Source organism: Pan troglodytes, chromosome 9 (genome assembly GCF_028858775.2).
Source record: "Pan troglodytes isolate AG18354 chromosome 9, NHGRI_mPanTro3-v2.0_pri, whole genome shotgun sequence".
Classification (NCBI taxonomy): domain Eukaryota; kingdom Metazoa; phylum Chordata; class Mammalia; order Primates; family Hominidae; genus Pan; species Pan troglodytes.
In genome coordinates this window covers 131,882,344-131,896,776 of record NC_072407.2, presented here as the reverse complement: position 1 = coordinate 131,896,776, position 14,433 = coordinate 131,882,344, and the positions used below count along the sequence as shown (strand labels likewise).

The window sequence follows — 14,433 nt, the reverse complement described above, 5'->3', positions numbered from 1 at the left end:
GTTTCTATATTGCAGTGTCGATGGGTGCATCAGCAGATATTGCTTAATTTTTGCCGCATTTTACCTCAGCAGGTGGATGGTGCGTGGGTAGGGCTGTGGGGTGAACGGCACGATGGGAACTCAGGGCTCCTAGGAGGGCAGGTGGTGGTGGAGGCTGGCACACTAGGCTCCTGAGTCCTAGGTCCTGGGGGGTTCTGGATGTTGGCTTTAGCTGAGAAGGGCTTAGTGATGTTAGGAATGAGGCTGGTGGGTAGTGAGGGGGTAGGATTGCGGGGTGGGTGGCGGGAGCTCAGGGTAATATCAGAGAGAGAACAACAGAAAAATTCTGCCTCCACCACCCACTCTCTTCTGTGGAACCTGGTCCCCGTCTGTCTGGGCTGTTCCCTGGGCCCATCCACAACCCCCTCCCCAGACTGGCACTCACCCTCCTCCGTTTTTGTCCTCAGTTTTTATGTTCATCTTGCAGGCTCATCAGTCTCCCTATAACTTCTTTCCATAGCATGTCTAGAGTTGGATTTCAGGGAGAGAGCCCACCGTTTGTGCTAGTTAGTTCATAATGAGCCGGAAAAGTTTATTTGTAAGTGCATTGTCTGGAATGTGGTACACTTCTTTCCTTATCAATAATGACGTGTCTGGCATTTGAGGTGCGAGGCCAGTACAGAAACCTTTGTTGCTTCTTAATGTGTCTGAGGTTACTAATGTACCAACAGTGCTGTGGAACTTAACCACTGTGTGTCACAACATTTTAAGTGAAATTGTGTTTGTAGTTCAGCCTGGGATTCCAGGTACTCATCTACCTTTGAAGCTGAATCTGGGCCTCTTCCTCCACCTCTGTGTGCAGCTGATGAAGGCAGGAGCTCCTGCATCCTAAGTCCCTGGGAGTTCTGGATGTTGGGTTTAGCTGAGAAGGGCTTAGTGATGTTGTCGGGAGGCTGGTGGATGGTGAGTGGGTAGGTCTGTGGGGTGAAGGGCACAATGGGAACTCAGGACTCCTAGGAGGGCAGGTGATGGTGGAGGCTGGCACACTGGGATACTCCATTGTCTGGCGCCTGCCCAGCCTTATCGCTGAACTAGCTGGAAAAGTAGGGGTTTATCCTTCCTTCCTAATTCCCCTCACTCTTCATCACTGTCACTCTCACCCTGCAAGTGTCGCCATGGGGTGAGCTGCAAAGTGGGGTGTCATCTCTCCAACTAGATTGTGAGTTCTCTGGGAGCAGAGATTTTTGCTCACCTTTTTCTCCCCAGTGCTTGCCATGTACTAAAAAATGTGTTTGATGTTCACCAAGCATGAAAAAAATTGCTACCCTTTCTTGAATGTTCATCGTTGTTATGTGATCACAAATATTGCCATATTTTATTGAGTCTAAGATGTTGATGGTAAGATACACAGTGATTTTACACATTAGTAAGAAAGAAGAAAATCTTGCCAATTGTACTTCTGACACAAGTGGGTTTTTTTGTTTGTTTTTTTGTTTTTTGAGATGGAGTCTCACTCTGTCACCCATGCTGGAGTGCAGTGGCACAACCTCAGCTCACTGCAACCTCCGCCTCTCTGGTTCAAGCAGTTCTCCTGCCTCAGCCTCCTGAGTAGCTGGGATTACAGGTGCATGCCACCACACCAGCTAATTTTTGTATTTTTTTTAGTAGAGATGGGGTTTCACCATGTTGGCCAGGCTGGTCTCGAACTCCTGACCTCGTGATCCACCCACCTCGGCCTCCCAAAGTGTTGGGATTACAGGCATGAGCCACCGTGCCCGGCTTCACAAGTGCTTTCTGTCATTTAGTATTTTAATTATATACTTATTGAAAGAGCTCTTCTAGATTCGTTTAGACATTGATTTTTATCATATCACTCTTTGGCATACAAAAGAGGGAAAATATAAAGAGAAATAGATTGACTAAGATGTTCCTAAAATTTCTCCAAGAGTCTGATTCTTCAGAATCTTTTTGGACTCGGAGTTCTTCATGTGGGTGGTTTTCCACACAGTATCATTCTCTGTGCCACCAAGAGCGTTGTTGATGTGGCGTTTCTTAAAAGAGGGCACACCACTGTCTCCAGGAATCTCCTCTAAGCATCTATTACCTGTTCTGCAAATTTTAATCCTGCTGTTCTCTCACTCAACCTCAGGCCATTTTTTCCCCGTGAATCTCAGTAATAACAACACATCATGCAGCTTCATCCACATGGGCTGTCTTTTATACCCAGGTTCTGTAAGGGCCTCGGTTGGTTAAGGTCATTTTTCCAATGGTAGATATTTGCTTCTCTAATAAAATTTATGCCCTGCTACTGTTCCCATGTCTTTCGGTTTTAATACCAAGTTATCGTGTCATCTTTTTGAAGACATTTAAAGTGGCAGTTAGGCTCAGTATGTCAACAGTGCACATGACTCATTCGAAGTGAGATCACACATGAGTGGGCAGTGACCCTATGTCCTGACTGCCACCTGGATGACAGTAACTGCAAGATGCCACTGATTGTAAAATAGATCCCTATTTCAGAAATGTTAAAACATGGGGGGAAAGTACTTTGTAGACTCGATGAAATACATAACATGTAGTTAATTTTTACAGCAACCATGCAGGGCAGGTAATTTGGATTTTTTATTTGTTTGTTTGTTTGTTTTGAGATGGAGTCTCCCTCTTGTTGCCTAGGCTGGAGTGCAGTGACTCGATCTTGGCTCACTGCAACATTCACCTCCCAGGTTCAGGCGATTCTCCCGCCTCAGCCTCCCGAGCAGCTGGGACTACAGGCACACGCCACCAAGCCTGGCTAATTTTTGTATTTTTAGTAGAGATGGGGTTTCACCATGTTGCCCAGGCTGGTCTCGAACTCCTGACCTCAAGTGATCTGCCTGCCTCAGCCTCTCAAAGTGCTGGGATTACAGGTATGAGCCACTGTGCCCGGCTGGTAATTTGGATTTTTAAGTGAGGATACTGAGGATCAGAGTGTTTGGCTTACTAACGCCCCAACTAAGTACATGGAAGATTTGGGAGCTCAGAACCCAGATTTGTCTGATTGTAAAGTTCACACTTTAGATACTGTACAACACTGTTCAGGAAAAAAACAACTAGACTAGAAGCTGCAAGAAGCCAGGGATCTTTTTTTTTGTATTTTTTTTTTTTTTTTTTTTGATAAACATGTTTCTTAAGGACCTAGAACAGTGCCTGGCACATACCAAGTACTAATAAATACTTGTTGAATAAAGTCAATCGTTAGAGAGAAAATAGAAATGCAACCATATCATTCTCTTCCTGGAAATGAAATCTCTAACTCTTTTGGGACAGGGGGAAAAGGACAGAAGATGGCTGCTGTTTTCTAGACAAGGTATAGCTGTGGCTGTCCGTTCCCTCAGGTCTGTAGGAGACGCAAGAAGATGAGGGGTGAGAGTCTATCCCTGGTTACCAGAGCTGTCAGCACCTGCCAGCTGGACAGCAGTAACATGGCTCCTGCCCCTGGGATTCTTCTACTGTCTCCTGTAAATCAAAATCAACAGGGCTGTAAACATTGTGGAGTTAAAAAGAAAATTAATAAAGGAAAATCAATATGACAAGCCTTACTATCAAAGATATTCATGTACAGGGAATGTATTGTTAGATTTCTTTTCTTTCTTTCCGTTTTTTTTTCTTTGAGACAGGGTCTTGCTATGTCGCCCAGGCTGGAGTGCAGTGGCACGATCTGGGTTCTCTGCAACCTCTTCCTTTTGGGTTCAAGCAATTCCTGTCTTGCTGATAAAATCCTCAGCCTCCTGACTTGCTGACAAATCCTCAGGCTGACCTCAGGCTGATCTGCCTGCTGCGGCCTCTCAAAAGTGCTGGGATTACAGGCGTGAGCCACCTCGCCCAGCCAAATTGTTAGATTTTTAAAGAGTATAAAATGTTTTGAAAATTCTGAAGCTCTGTTTGGCTCATTTGTGAAATATGAAAATTGATATATTTAATCACCTACTATATACTAGACCTTGTGCCTAGAGTTGTTACATACATCACTTCACCCTCACAATAAAATTATCTCCATTTTACATATGATAGATAATCACTTTAACTGCGCTAGTATCTTCCCTCAGAGATTCCAAAAAATGTGGGATACTAACACATAAAATGCAAGATACATTGTAAAGCAATGTATGTCCAAAGTTCTCATCATAGTGTCACATGTAATTGCAAAATATTAGAAATAACCTAAGCGTTTATGAATGCAAGATTAAAAATATGCAGCTGTAATGAAGAATGAGGAATGTCTGTATATATATGGAACAATATGAAAGGTATGATATTACATGGGACAAACAAGATATAGAAGAAATGCTACCTTGTATGGACTCAGTAGTGTGCATTTTTTGTGGTTGGAGAGGGAGAGAGTATATATGTATGCTTGTGTGTATGCACACAAAATAATTTTTGGAAGAAAATACAATAAATTGATAATATAGGTTGCTTCTGAGGAATGGCTAGGGCATTCCAGGTGGGGAGATTGTCCACTGTATACCTTTTTGTGCCTTTTGAATTTTGAGCCAGCTGCATTTACTACCTATTAAAAGAGATACAAATAAAATTTAAAATAGAAGAAATAAAGTATACCTTTCTAGAAATGAAAACAAAGACAAAAAGACTCTCTGGGCTGTGTGTGTTTTGTGAGGGCATGGGCTGTACCTGCCGATCCCCGCAGCACCCAGTGCCTAGCATAGTACACGCCTGAGCATTGTGCCATCAGTGAGCCGAGCTGAAGGAAACAAGCCACTCACATTCCTCTATCGGAAGGACACCACGTCTCTTCTGTGGTGTCTCTGCTAAAAATACGTATCCTGAATCTAACCATGAAGAAACATCAGACAAACTTAAATTGAGGAGCATTCTGAAAAATAAATGACCTGTGCATTTCACAAATGTCAAGGTCATGGCAGACCAAGAAAGAGCAGGGAACCGTTTGGGATTGAAGGAGACTGAAGGGCAGGACAGCTGAGCGTGCTGTGTGCAGTACCGGATTGCATCCCAGGCCAGGAGAAAAAATGTCGTATTCTTTTTAAAGGACATTCATTAGAGTTGACAAAACTTGAATAAGGTCTGTGAATTAGGTAATAGTACTGTTACCGTGTTAACAGCCTCATTTTGATAGTAGTACTGTGGTTATAAGAAAATCTTCTTGTTTTTAAGAATTAGGCACTTAGGAATTTAGGGGGAAAGGGGCATTGTGTTGGCAACTTACTCTCAAATGGTTCAAGTGAGAAAAGGGAGGGAAAGAAAGAGAAAGGGGAAATAGTAAAGTAAACATGGTACAATGTTAACATTCAGGGAACTGGAGTGAAGAAACACAGGAATTCTTTGTACTATTTTGACAACTTTTATGTCTGAAGTTATTTCAAAATAAACAACTTTAAAAAAAAAGTTTCCTACATGGAACATGTTATGACTTCTTCTCTTCTCTTCTCTCTTTTCTCTTTTCTTTCAGCAGGGTCTCTCTGTGTTGCCCTGGCTAACCTTGAACTGGGCTCAAGGGATCCTCTCCCTCAGCCTTTTGAGTAGCTGGGACCACAGGTGTGCGCCACCACGCCGGGCTCTGATTTTGTAATTACTGAGCCTTTTATGTCCTTTTGTACAATTTTGTAGTTTTCTTCTTATAGATCTTTAGATGATTGGTGACATTTATTCCTTTCTTTTTTTTTTTTTTTTTTTTTTTTTTTTGAGATAGAGTCTCACTCTGTCACCCATGCAGGAGTACAGTGGTGTGATCTAGGCTCACTGTAACCTCCGCCTCCCAGACTTAAGCGATCCTTCCACCTCAGACTCCCAAGAAGCTGGGACCACAGGTGCACACCACCACACCTGGCTAATTTTTGTATTTTTTGTAGAGATGGGGTTTCACCATGTTACCCAGGCTAGTCTTGCACTCCTGGCCTCAAGTGATATGTCGTCCTTGTCCTCCCAAAGTGCTGGGATTACAGGTGTGAACCACTGCACCCAGCCTATTCCTTTCTTAATACTTTTTGTTTCTTTAAATAATGGCTTTGTTGAGATATAGTTTATATACCATATGAAACTCACCCTGAATATCTTTGTATATATTTTTAAATAGTACTGCTATATAAGGAAGGTATGCTTTAAAAAAAATCAACTTTATTAGGGTATAATTTAAATGTAATAAAATTCACATATCTTAATAGGTTGATGGCTTTTGACACACATATTCCTTATGTAACCACCACCTCAATTCAGATGCAAGATACAGGATATTCCTGTTCCTCCATGAAGTTCCCTTGTGTTCCTTTCTTCTTACATTCACCTGTTGGTGGACATGGCATTCTTTCAAGTCCCCCCTAAATGGGGATTGGAAGAGTAGGGCACATGCAGGGTGAATAAGTGTGGTGGGGGGTGCTGCAGGGTGGGGATGAGAATGATAATGTTGAGGCAAAGCAGGAACAGGCACCTGGATGGCTCAGAAGATGGACATGGCATCCCCTCTTTTCCAGAGTTGGGCACAGACTTTCGAAGTTCGCGTACCTTCTCTTTCTTTCTTCTTTGGTCTTTATTCTGGCATTGTGGCTGCTGCCCTGTTCACACAGCAAATGTCAAGTGGACTTTTAAAATACCAGCATTTTATCATCATCAAAAGGGAAGAATGACTACCTTTAAAAGCCTGTTTTGGGAAGGAATAAGATTTTGAGATGCAGGTATTGTGCATGTTGAAGTTTAGTAAGGCTTTTTATTTGGCTGCTAATCACTCCAACACTGACCATGTGAGAAAAAAAGTTTGTATTTGCATTCACCAAATTTTTTACGCAGAAAATGTAGCTCCCTCCACTTGCCGCTTTCCTCTCATCTTGAGACTTATTTTTCTGCTGTTCATTTTGAGTAAAGGTGGTATGGGAAGTTAGTGTCTACAAGGAAAGAGCCTGCATTTGGCATCTGAGAAACTCATTCTCCTCACGAGAACTAATTTTAATTAGAACTAATATTTTTAATGAGGATTGCATTAGACAAACATGCACACATTTATGTATACACAAATATATATGCAAAATATATAATTTAATAAGATATTATATATACACCCCCCCCCAGTGAGTGTTTAGAACATAGCAAGCATGCAATACATTATATTATTATTTTTTTAAAATTTCTTTTTCTTAAATAGAGATGGGGTCTCGCCGTGTTAACCAGGCTGGTCTCTAACTCCTGGCCTCAGGTGATCCTTCCATCTTGGCCTCCCAAAGAGCTGGGATTGGCCGGGTGTGGTGGCTCATGCATGTAATCCCAGAGCTTTGGGAGACCAAGGCAGGTGGATCACTTGAGCTCAGGAGTTTGAGACCAGCCTGGCCAACATGGTGAAAACACATCTCTACTAAAAATATAAAAAATTAGCTGGGCATGGTTGCTCGTGCCCATAGTCCCAGCTACTCAGGAGGCTGAGGCAGGAGAATCGCTTAAACCTAGGAGGCGGAGGTTGCAGTGAGCCTAGATTGTACCACTGCACTCCAGCCTGGGCAACAGAGCGAGACTCCGTCTCAAAAACAAAAACAACTCTCCCCACCCCCCCAAAAAAACCCCAGAGAGCTGCGATTACAGGTGTGAGTCACTGTACCTGGCCTATACTATTATTACAAATAACGTCTTCATTTTTACATTTTTTTGCCCAGGTGTGTTGCTTTTTGACAAAGCTTTCTTTTATTATTTGTGGTTGAAATTATAATCTATTAAAATGTATTTATCTACTGAAAGTCTTGGTTCCTTTTCTGTGTTTTCTCAGGCATGCTGCAGACAGACCTTTCCGTCCTTCATGAACACACGTGTGGTAGACAGATGACTGTCCTGTACCCGGTGCTGCTCTAGGTGTGCCAGACGTGGAGCTGTCCAGTTGGGAGAAGATGGATTCCAAAGATGAAAGCTCGCATGTGTGGCCGACATCTGCAGAGCATGAGCAGAATGCCGCACAGGTGAAGACTGGTCTTTTCCAGCTTGGTATTGAGAGGTTTTCAGCTGGACTCAGTTTGCTGACAGCAAAGAAATACAGCTGCTCTCTAGTAGTGACTAGTCGTTAGGAGCCGACATGAAGAACTGGTACACAAGGAATAGGGACTGTTTTGGCCCCTTGAATGCTCCATCGATGTGGCTCACCGTGAGTTAGGAGAGCTAGACCACCAGCTATAGGCTTCTCCGCCTTGTCTGCAATTTACTGTCATAATCTGTTTTACTACCCCGCTTTATTTATGTTATTGGTGCTGAAAACCTCAAACTATAGTTTGTTTCTTTTACGTTATCCATAGGAGTTTGGTCCTTTGTGTGTAATGAGTACAGGTATGTCTATAAAGTGAGTGGCCTTTTTTTTTCTTTTTAAATTCAGAATGTAAACCTCTAAGTGAAAGTTGTTCCATTATGAGGCAGCCACTTTAGAGGTTAGTCACTTGACCAAATGCTGCTGTCATCGATGACCTTTGCCTTTCAGATTGCTGCTAGAACCAACCACATGTTATTTTGGCTGTTCTTAGCGAAGGCAAATCTCTGCATTTTTGGTATGGAATTGAATTTGGGATGATTAGCAGTCATATGGAGCCATGTTTTATGTGTGACCAAAGTATAAAACTTAATTTTTAAACATTGTAGTAAACATACACGTGTAATGTTTCATTAAATTACATAACCATAGTACTAGTATCAAAATCAAGAAGTTACATTGAAACATTTAAGTATGCAGATTCTATTTAATTTAAGCAATATAATAAATATACAATAAATAAAATTGGTTATCTGGTATGATTAAAAAGTCTCAGTATGGACCAAATATTGTGGTTCATGCCTTTCCCAGCAGTTTAGGAGGGCAAGGCAGGAGGCTCAATTCAGTCCAGGAGTTTAGGACCAGCCTGGGCAACAAAGTGAGGCCTGACTCTACAAAAAAAAAAAAAAGAAAAATTAGCCGGACATGGTGGTGCATGCCTGTAGTGGTGCGGTCATGTCTCCAGGAGGTGGAGGCTGCAGTGAACCATGACTGCACCACTACACTCTAGCCTGGGTGACAGAATGAGACCCTGTCACTAAAAATAAAAATAAATAAAGTCTTAGTCTGATTGCTTAAAAAAGTTCCACTGATGTTTTCAGCAGAGTATATGAGAATTCTGTTTTGTTTCTCCCGGAAATCATTTTGAGGTCATTTCCATGCAGCTATGTATTTTGGTATATCTTATTTATAAACAAAATTGTAGTTCATTAAAAAGCAAAACAAAAGAAAATCTGGTTGTGACACTGCATGACCAGGGCCCTGTCTGTGGGTAACCAGATAGTAGATAGCCAAGGTCAGGGTCCCTGTGGCATTCCTTCCTCCCAACTGGTTCTTCCGCCAGCTGGGAATTCTGATTTAATGAGTGATGAAGACCAAGCAGAAAAGCTTGGATAGCTTGTCTGGAGGAAACATGTTTTCCCTTCTTAAGCACTGAAACTAGTTCAAGGCTTTGATGTTAATGAACAAATCTAAAGTCACAAAATTGTCTTATAGCAATTAAGCCTGCTTAAATATGAGCCTAATTTTTCCAATAGACAAACTTTATCTTCCCAGACAAATCAAATTTATGTAGAAGCCAGACTAATCATTTCGTGTAGAGGTGGAAGTTTGTTGTATTTCTGTGGTGTTTGATTACATTTTGTCTCTTAGGTTTCCTTCTGGGGATTAAATTAGTTTATATTATCTTTGGGATCCACTATCCTTCACTAGAGAAAACTGACATAAAAAAGTTAGGTCCAAAGCCAAGGCAGTATAAGAGCAAGGATTCCACCCTAAGAGTGCGTGACTTCGATAGCAACACATACATTATTTCTCTCCCAAATGTGTGCTTGGGCCATCTGCTTCCAGACCTTCAATATCAGGCATCAGGCCATGTGCCAAGCTCAGGCCTTCAAGAATTCAATCCTCCAAAGCTGACCACTCAGAAAATGTTTTACAAAACTTGATTTCTGCTTTAGTTCTTTAGGTCTTGGGAGAAAATTATTTACCCTGGTGACAGCTGAAATAGTTGTCCAGAACCCCCTAAGAGTACTTTATTAGAATTTTCTGTGTCTTCACCTACCCGTCAAGGAAGAGTTCTATTCCATTCATTGATTCAGCAAGCATTTACTGATATGCCTCCAGTATGTCCTTTGTGTATGAAACAACTTGCAGGAAAGAAAGTGACCTGATTTTATTTTATTTTATTTTTGAGATGGAGTTTCACTCTTCTCGCCCAGGCTGGAGTGCAATGGCGCGATCTCGGCTCACTGCAACCTCTGCCTCCCAGGTTCAAGCAATTCTCCTGTCTCAGCCTCCTGAGTAGCTGGGATTACAGGCGCCCCCCACCATGCCCAGCTAATTTTTGTATTTTTTTTAGTAGAGACGGGGTTTCACCATGTTGGCCAGGCTGGTCCTGAACTCCTGACCTCAGGTAATCCACCTGCCTCGGCCTCCCAAAGTGCGGGGATTACAGGTGTGAACCACCACGCCTGGCCAAAAGTGACCTTATTTTAATGTGTCTGCTGAAAGACACTATTAGTTATAAAATAGAATTCTTATGATGTGTTGACAGCAATTGGCTTTTGAGTCTTGATGTATTTTTTCACACCACAGAGTAATTTGTATGTTTTACTCTGATGGTGTTGTCAAGCAGGAATCTTCAGTGTCGTTTCCAGGATCAATTAACCACGCCCTTATTACTCCCCAAAAGAGTTATCTGCATTGGACATTTGAGGCAAAGGGGAATTTAAGTCGGTTGCCTAACATTTAGCAGTAAATCAATGACAAGGTACTTGGATCCTCCCCTAGTCACCACCTCGGTGTAGACAAAGGTGTATCCATCCCCATTCTCCTGTCATTGGGGATATTTTAGAAACCCAGGTGTGCTTGTTGATCACTTACCTTCCTGATACTGATTTTGTTCTTTGTCTTTGTCTCCTTTTTATGCCAGGTGCACTTTGTTCCGGACACCGGAACAGTGGCTCAGATCGTCTATACCGATGACCAGGTTCGCCCCCCACAGCAGGTGGTGTACACGGCAGATGGTGCCTCCTACACATCAGTGGATGGTCCAGAGCACACGCTGGTGTACATCCACCCAGTGGAAGCTGCGCAGGCATGTGAAGGATTATCTGTTGATAATTTGTTAATTAACTAATTAACCAATTACTTGTGTTTACTTTCTGTCAGTCATTGTGCTAGGTACTGGTGATGCAGTACGTATTCAGATAAGATTTGTGCTCTCAGCCAGGCGCGGTGGCTCATGCCTGTAATCCCAGCACTTTGGGAGGCCGAGGCAGGTGGATCACGAGGTCAGGAGTTCAAGACCAGCCTGGCCAAGATGGTGAAACCCTGTCTCTACTAAAAATACAAAAAAGTAGCTGGGCGTGGTGGTGGGCACCTGTAATCCCAGCTACTCGGGAGGCTGAGGCAGAGAATTGCTTGAACCTGGGAGGTGGAGGTTGCAGTGAGCCGAGATCGTGCCAGTGCACTCCAGCCTGGGTGACAGAGCAAAACTCTGTCTCAAAAAAAAAAGATCTGTGCTCTCAAGGAGCTTGTAACCAACTTGGTAGAGGAAGATGTGATTTATTTCTTGACGCTAAATGCAATAAGGAGTTAGAGCATGGGTTCGTATATAGCTCTTCTCTCCAGTGTTGACTAGGTTATGAATTTGTTATTATTCCTAAGTATCAAGAACCAGGCCAAAAATGGCTCTGTGAAAACATACAGATTATTTCAGCTAAATATGTAAGAAAGGGTCCTGCTAAGCTTATTAGCTACCACTTCTTAATAACTTACTGATTTGCAAGGCTGTACTAGAAGCAAAGATGTTTACTGCTAAAAGCTGTACAATTATAGCTGCTTTTATTTTATTTTTTGCCAGTGACTTGCAGTATAGCTTCCAAATGAGTGACACCAATATCCCCCAACATATAAATGTTAATTTACATTGTCAGCACTTTACAATGTATAAAGTACTTTGAAATGTATATCTTTAACATCTAAATTCCACACTTTTATAGTAGCATCTTGGTAAGAAAAATTTGCCCTCATTTGATATTTAATAAAGAGGCTCAGATCACTCCCAAAAAGAAATGAGGCCTGCCTAATTAGTGCCTTTCAAATCTACATAAGTATGAAATCACTGAAGACTTAGTGGTACTTTTGGAATACCCCTGCCTATATTAAAATAAGATTAGTTTATGTAAGAATGTCCTGTGACCAACTTTCAGTTTATTACAATGTTACTAAATGTCTGAATTTGGATAATTTTTATTTTGTTTACTTATTTTTTATTTTTTTTGAGACAGAGTCTTGCTCTGTCTCCTAGGCTGGAATGCAGTGGCGCAATCTCAGCTCACTGCAACCTCTACCTCCCAGGTTCAAGTGATTCTCCTGTCTCAGCCTCCCAAGCAACTGGGATTACAGGCACCCACCACCACCACAAGCTAATTTTCGTATATTTAGTAGAGATGGTGTTTTGCCATGTTGGCCAGGCTGGTCTCAATCTCCTGACCTCAGGTGATCCGCCTGCCTTGGCCTCCCAAAGTGCTGGGATTACAGGCGTGAGTCACCACGCCCAGCCAGATTTTTAAAAACTTTAGAAGAAAGGACATTTTGACATTTTTCTGGATTAGAGATATTAACTGTGGTGCCCTGGCTACAGTAGTTTCGAAGAATTTTCTCTAGTTAGCTTTGCTGCATCATGAGCCAACTTAGTTTATGATGATTAATTTTTTTTTTAATTATGACTTTACTGACTATATAGAAAAGAACTCATGGAACATTAAGTTCAATTTGTTTTCCGTCTACTTCTCTTCTGATAATAAACATGCACTTACATTTGAAATAGCTATAATCCTTGGGTATGTAATCCTCTTCTAGATGCCTGTCTGTCTCCATCCATTTTCATTTAATCACAAGTCTACTCCCGTGAGCAGTGTTATGTGTGAACCTGTGAACCCTTGTTCATGTCATGTCTCTTGTGTTTTCATGAGATGCCTTTTTAATTAACTGTGACATTCAGTCCGAAGAAAGGCTTTGCTTAGGAGTAAAATTGTGAAGTATGTTAGCCATTGGGATGGTTAGCTTATACAATCTCTTTGGAGCCATGTGAATGAAAAGCTTTAGCTAAATTTAAGATTACTATCTTTATTTTCTGTATTAATGAAAGCTTATTACTGGCTAAAATGGGAGTTAACTTTTCTAAAAATTGGTGCTTAGCAGTAGGATAATTTTTCTGTGTAGGCAGGCTATCCAAAGAGCTACTGATAATTTTTTGTTCGTTTGTTTGTTTAGACTCTGTTTACAGACCCCAGCCAGGTAGCTTATGTCCAACAGGATGCTACAGCTCAGCAGGTAACGAACTGCCTTTTTCTTGTTTGGGGATAACACTGTGAATGCCACTGCGCCTGGAATGCCCCATCCCTTTGCACTGCACCATCTCTGGATGTTTGTTTCTCATGTACTAAGAATGTTCTCCAGCTCCTTTAATGAAAACAAAGCAAAATGCAGCATAATATTAACATATTTCAATAAGTATATACTGGAATAATCTGATAATAGAAAGTGATTTGTCAGAGAAATTTTTTAAAATAAGCATATAAACAGGGTATTTGTTCAAGTACCAAAGAATAATCATGAGGTTTAAAAGTGTCTCTTTTTTTGGAAATTGATACAGCTTTTGTACTTGCTCTATTTTTAAATACTGAAAAAAAAATTCTTGCTTAAATTACATATAAATTTGGTTCCAATTTTCCTCATGCCAGCTTCTAAAAATTTCAGTTCTTCTTGGTTTTCTTTTAAAACATTTCTTTCCCATTACCTTCATTTCTGATATATCCTACTTGGCTTTGATGACTTCCTCCTTATTTCCTGCAAGAATGTGAAAGTGATAAAGAAGGTGTGGAAGCAGCTGGGCACAGAGGCTCATGCCTGTAATCCCAGCACTTTGGGAGGCTGAGGTGGGAGAATCATTTGAGACCAGACTGGGCAATATAGCGAGACCCCATCTCTGCAAAAAATTTAAAAATTAGCCAGGTGTGGTGGTGCACACCTGTGGTTCCAGCTACTTGGGAGGCTAAGGTGGGAGGATCCCTTAAACTCAGAAGTTCGAGGCTGCAGTGAGCTTTGATTGCACTACTGCACTCCAGCCTGGGTGGCAGAGTAAGGCCCTGTCTCAAAAATAAATAAACAAAAACCAAATAGGTTTACTTTCATGTCAGGTAGTGTGACTGTAATTTGTCTATATTACTGAGTGCCATGACTGATTAATAATTAAATTATTCTCATTAAGAAGCACTTTCTGGCCAGGCGTGATGGCTCACACGTGTAATCCCAGCACTTTCAGAGGCTGAGGTGGGCGGATCAGTTGAGGTCAGGAGTTCGAGACCAGCCTGGCCAACATGGTGAAACCCTGTCTCTACTAAAAATACAAAAAACTTAGCCAGGCATGGTGGCGGGTG

The 14,433-nt window shown here is 41.7% G+C and overlaps 1 protein-coding gene across 3 annotated transcripts in view; it reads left to right on the top strand.

The window, feature by feature from the left end:
• PRDM10 (PR/SET domain 10) overlaps window positions 1-14,433 on the top strand; it is a 103,444-nt gene that overhangs the window by 34,376 nt on the left and 54,635 nt on the right. For 2 of the 3 annotated variants that reach the window (XM_016922284.4, XM_016922282.4), the window contains exons 2-4: window positions 7,742-7,928; window positions 10,920-11,084; window positions 13,268-13,327. In XM_016922284.4, the coding sequence (XP_016777773.4) occupies window positions 7,860-7,928; window positions 10,920-11,084; window positions 13,268-13,327 (294 nt within the window). In that variant the 5' untranslated portion in view covers window positions 7,742-7,859. The remainder of the gene's footprint in view (window positions 1-7,741; window positions 7,929-10,919; window positions 11,085-13,267; window positions 13,328-14,433) is intronic. The other variant, XM_054662855.2, reaches the window with a different exon arrangement.